General features: G+C 35.6%; 1 protein-coding gene across 15 annotated transcripts in view; it reads left to right on the top strand.

Moving 5' to 3' along the window:
- The window catches only part of DLG2 (discs large MAGUK scaffold protein 2), a 1,612,020-nt gene that overhangs the window by 1,573,475 nt on the left and 32,545 nt on the right, over positions 1–6,000 (top strand). For 10 of the 15 annotated variants that reach the window (XM_006144952.3, XM_006144956.1, XM_006144961.1 and 7 more), the window contains one exon: positions 5,455–5,554. The exons of the other annotated variants lie outside the window; for them this stretch is intronic. In XM_006144952.3, coding sequence (XP_006145014.1) covers positions 5,455–5,554 — 100 coding nt within the window. The remainder of the gene's footprint in view (positions 1–5,454; positions 5,555–6,000) is intronic. 15 annotated transcript variants of the gene reach the window in all.

Here is a 6,000-nt window from a genome sequence, read left to right on the forward strand (position 1 = left end):
ATGTTGCCTTGCCACTTGGTGATATTAAATTTAATCCCTTGGTTAACATGCTATCTGCTAGATTACACCAGAGGCATCTTCCCCCACATTTTTAATAATTATGAATGAGTAAATGAATATCCTGTTCCCCAACAAACTTTCAGTCAACAGTTTAACCAACCATTGATGAGTCTTGTCTGAATTAATTGTTGTTATGGTAGTTACAAAATGGTTACTTCTCCTTTTATAGTTATTGTTTGGTATTATACTGTAAAGAAGAGCTTTTAATTCTTCCCCAGGGTATTGTTAGTAATCTGCATTGACTCATTTTTTTTAATATTTATTTAACTCCAATTGTTATTTTTTAATTTGACCAGAGAGAAAGAGAAAGGGAAAGTGAGAAAGCAAGTCACCAGGTCTGGGACTGGAACCATGGTCAGCCTTGTGGAATCCAACGCCTTTAACCACCATGCCACATGTTGGCCCTGAGTTTCTTTTTTTAATTCAGTGTCCCATTACTATCATTATTTGTTTTAATATTCAAATTATCCAGGTTTGGTCAGTAGATTCCCCTTTAAATTGGCTTCAGGGTCCTTTTCACATGCCACCATTAGTAGAGATTTGCAGAACTACTTTTAGAGTAAAATTTTGTTCTTCCCTGAGGAGGTATCTACAGATGATTGTCTTTTTTTGTGATGTTAGCAGCTGCTGATGTTCAATACTTAATCCATTAATTCAATAGTATTGGGAAAGAATCATTTTTGACTCATCAGTGCTGTAGACACATGTGTACACATGTGTTCATGTAAACACATGTCTAGGAACAGGTATATATTAAGCCAACTCCCTTATCCCTTATCTCATTATTATTTGTTCTTGAACTTCTCTTGTTGTAAAAAAAAATTTGCATGTGAAATCAAGATATGTATAAGACAAAGTGGTGACCCAGATTTATAGTAACAACTTTCCCAGGCAAGCACAGTTATTTTAGAAGAACAGAGACAAGAATGAATTAAGAGAAAAGTATTTCTAAAAGAGAAGGAGGCCACAGAAAAGGTGTGTCTGAGCTCCACATAAATTTAAATCTAAATTCTGCTCAGAGAACATTCATCTCACGAAGGTGACATTTTAGAACTATGAAACATTTAAAGCTTGAGAAATTAGAGCAGGAAGATGAGAAAAACTAAAACACAGTCCTGGTTTTAAAGTTTTCTGGATCCGAAGGATAAAAATACATCAAAATTCACTCATGTGTCTTTAAGAAGATGGGATCTGAGTGGGCAGAGGAGTAATCTGAGTTTTGCATTATGTTTCCTTTCTTCATGAAGCATGTATAAATAGCTTGAGCCAGTTCATAATACCATTACAGCTTGCAGTCAGGCTGGGCAACTGCATGACATTTGGAGATTTCCAAGAGACAGTGATACTATACCAGCTCCTGGTATGGGTGTTCTAATGTCTGTCACAACATGAAGGGTATTCATTCCATAGAAAGATAACGGAATTAGATAAACCAAAGACACGTATGTTTGATTGATTGCAAAGGTCAGGGAAAAGGGTGTTTCCTGTCATTCAATTAAAGGTAAAATTTTTACACAAAATAGAAATGTACTATAATTGTTTCCTCTTATCTCATTGTGTGGAATTGGGAAAGAATTCTTTTTTCTTGTTAATGACTTTGTTGAGATTTAACTCATATACTATACAATTTATCCACTTAAAGTGTATAATTCAATGTTTATAATATATTCATTGGGTTATGTAACCATCACCAGAATCTAATTTTAGAAAATGTTCCTCTTCCCTAAAAGAAATCCCATTAGCTGTAACTTCCCACTAGGCATTCTTTACCCCTAGCCTTTGAGCAGCCACTAATCTACTTTGTCTCTGTAGAGTTGCCTGTTGTGAGCAATTACCTTTTAATTACCATTCATGGCCTGTCCCACTGAAACTCTTTATTTTTCTATGTTATCATAAGAAAAAGAAAAATGGAACAGAGCCTTTCAACATGAATGGCTATCACAGAAACCATAGCAGGATAACTAAAGATGTTGCTGAAGCCAATAGCATTTGATTACGTTAATAAGTAAGCAGTGACTGCAGTAAGTACAGGTTGTGGTGTCACTTACAAAAGTCAAATGCTAATCATTTTGCATATAAGTTTAAAGCAGGCTTTCATGTTCATTAAAACAGCAATGTTTGCTACCAGGGATATATGCAAGTTTAATTTCTGACTTCACTGCTCAACTCACTAATTTCATGGTTCTGGGCAAGGAACAAAATATTTATAAACCTCGGTTTCCTCATCTGTAATATGGAATAATGATGGTACCAACCTCATAAAGTTAATAAGAAGCTTAATACATGCAGAGCTTTTACAACCAAACCTGACACTTAAGAAGTGTTCAATAAATCTATGTTGTTCTTTTATTACTTTTTATTATAATTGAGCAATTCAAGTCAAATTGCAAAATGGAATTCTTAGATACATCAACTTACCTCTTGCTACTTTTGATTGGTGTTTTTCAAAGTCCCTAATCAAGAACTTTTCCTGCCATAAAAGCAGAGGATTGAGATTTAAGTTACAGTACTGTAGAGAGAGAAAGAACAACACTGATCAACTATGATTAAGAGCTGTAAAACTACCTTCAGTTACTTCAGAACCATTGAGCCATGTGTTCTATAAATAGTGAAAATGATCATTTATTATTCTCACCTCACACTCATGTAACAGATTTTCCTCTTCTGTATTAAGAGAAAAAATGCAACAGCAAAACTTATATTAACATGTCAAATAAAAAATGAATGACGTTGGAGTATTACAAACCACATATAACCCCTTATAGTGGAAATGTTTAGCCAGGACCCAAAATGTGACTTTGCAATCTGTGAATGTGAACTGCAACTTTGATTTGGTTTTGTAAGGAAGCATAACCACCAGTGATTCTATTACCTTCTCTTTAATTACAATACAAATGACTCTGCATAATAAGACTGATTTGGTAGATTATATCTGAGGTATTATTACATATTTCTGTTGTTAGAAAAAGCATGGTGCTCAGTATTATCATGTCCCAGATAACTCATGATACACTCTATTCTCATACTTGGGAAGTGTTCACATATTACATCCCTTGCTTTGAAACATAAAGGAATTACAGACAACACATTTTCATTTTCCTTTGACGCTTGAGACAATTTAAATAATGTGGTTGCATGCAGTCTCATTTTAGCCCTCAAAAGCCTCTTACGTTGTCTATCTGTGTCTATGTTTTCTCTCAGGCTTTACTCCTCTTGGCCTTGTTTTGTATTTGCATGGAAATTTGTAAATTTTTTTTGCATGACAAGTCATCTGTATTGTTAAAGTTATATTGTCTAACATACCTTGCAATTTTACATGCCATTAATTCTTACATAATTTTTTTTCTTTTGTTTTCAGTTACTGACATTTAAATATGCTTGAAATGTAAAAGTGGCATGAAACTGGAGTGATGCAAGAATATTTAATGTTCCTTTAAGGAGTTGCCATTTTTAACTGGGAAAATTTGGGAGCAATTCCCAGCTTTGTCTTTGAACACTAATTCTCAATTACGAATTCTGATAAAACTATTGAATCCTATTAGGTGCTGTCATCAGAATAAGTTCTCAAGTGATAGTTGGGTTTTTTTCCCCCTTGAGAATGTGTTGTTAGTACCTGTGAACGTGAAGTAAACAAAATTGTTCCCCAACTTCATAAATTATTGAATATTTATCATTTTTTCCTAAAGCCTTCTTGATGGGACATAAAATTAAGCTCCACTGATTTTTGGTGAAAGTTCCTATGAACTCAAAAGGTAATGGAAATACCTCCAAAAGGACAGCACCAATATGTCAGTATTTTACTGTTTCCTAAATGAACACACGATTATTTTGACATAGGAGTGCATGAGAGTATAAAGTCAAGTAGGTTATTTACACCACTCTGTCAGGTTTCCTATCAATGAGGGCACGTGACTGATATCCCACCAATAAGACCAAGTACATGTATCCAAACAGGTCCTCTTACCTTCCAAGTGGCCACGTCACCAGCTGCACATTTATTCCTCCCAGCTGCCATTGCTAAAACTTTTAGAATATCCCTTTTCAGATTGTGTTCAAGGTCTTTGGCACATTCATTTTAATACCTCTGTGGTAACAAATCTTCTTCCTTGGACAGTGACTATATTTTTTAAAATAGCTAAATGATTCTTGGAGGTAAATCAGTTAAGGATGGTAATCAAGCTAGTGAAACTTTTCAAATGGTATGCAAATAGAAATTAATAAGACACGCGTAGCCTATAGCTTTGTAAAATGGTTGTGAACGTATTTCCCAAAGGAGAAACTCACAAAGCCTTTACATAATAACTGCAACAGTGGGATAAATGGAATTTGGTGGGTTTTAAGGAAGTACTCTAGGCAAACACATGATATTTACTTGAGTGAATAAGTTCTAATATCTGGATTACACTAAATATATGTGTATTATTTTTAATCTGGCCTGATTTAAGTTAATGGAGTGACTTACATTTTTTAAAGGCAGTCACTCTTTCATTTGTTTCTACTCCCTTCTTGAGTAAATTATCAATTGCTCACTTGCAGCAATTGTACAAGATTTTGGTCAGCTATGTCCTGGTTGAACCAATGAGCATTATAATACTGGCATGACCTTCCACCTCTCTGTGCCTTTAGCTTCCTGTCTTCAAAATATGGACAATGAGCTAAATTATTTTTAACATGTTTTATGAATAAAAATGTTATACTGTAGTTGCCATGTGTCTGTGAGAATACAATGATCATACATCATAAATCTACACACTTCTCTGTTTTAATTAAATCTAAGCTAAGTAACTCAAAATCAAATTATTTGAAAAGACATCTAAACACTGAGAAGAAACCCTATTACTTACTCTTCTACCAGAAAAAGATGACATTTGTAGAGGACTTTATATCATTTTATGTGAGTCTCACAATCCAAGGCTGCCCTCAGTTATCCTCATCTTGCAAATAGATTGGGTCATCAGGAAAGTCATGATGCATCTTCACATAGAAAAAAAAACACAGAAAACTATGCTATTACTTTTCCAATGACCCAATAGATACTGAGGTTCACCCAGATTCAGTTACCTGTCCAAACGGACAGATGGAATGGCAAGATGGAGAGCCAGGACAAAGACTTCGGGTCTTCTGCTTCCAACTTAAGACTCTTGTCCTCTGTCACCATTTGTCTGTAACGAGTTTTTTGAATAGGAGACAATTTTTCCAAGGTGTTGTCATTCAGAATCTGCACTCCTTGAAAATAAAATCTGCCCTTAGGACCCTCTGGCACCTCATTAGAGTATCCATCCACTTGCGTCACTACAGCTCTCTCTGCTTTTACAAACTAGTTGTTTTGTCAGCATGAGTGTGACAACAATTAGACGTCCCCTGTTTTTGCCCCATGCCTTTTCTCCTTCACAGTCATTCAATGACAAGCGTAAAAAGAGCTTCATCTTTTCACGAAAATTCCCATTCTACAAGAACAAGGAGCAGAGTGAGCAGGAAACCAGTGATCCTGAACGTAAGTAGATTCTCAAAGATAATGTCACATGCAACACAAGAGAAAATATTCTTCACGGGCAACACGCATGACATAGGCTCTCCCACACCAAACACCTAGGCAAACACAGCAGGCAGGCAGGTCAGGTCTTACTACTGTGACCGGTGTTTGACTGCAGTCTGGATCCTCCCCTTCACATGGCTCTCTTTGTAGAAGGCACAGGAGAGTGTCTTGCCAAAGCCAGAGCTTCTCTTCCAGCATTTATCTGTGACCAGGAGTAGGTCTGGTGTACCTTGTCTATTATGCAATTAACTCTCTATGGCCTGAGACAAATTAATTTTCCGAAAAGAAATATTGGATTCCATTGCCACATATGTTTTTCAAAATGCAGTTATTTGGGAGTAACTAAATTACGTTTATTGATTACTCGCACATTTGCTCACTCTTTCACCCCAACCCATGCTAAA

The sequence above is a fragment of the Tupaia chinensis genome, unplaced genomic scaffold (assembly GCF_000334495.1).
Source record: "Tupaia chinensis unplaced genomic scaffold, TupChi_1.0 Scaffold000139_1, whole genome shotgun sequence".
NCBI classification, from domain to species: Eukaryota; Metazoa; Chordata; class Mammalia; order Scandentia; family Tupaiidae; genus Tupaia; species Tupaia belangeri.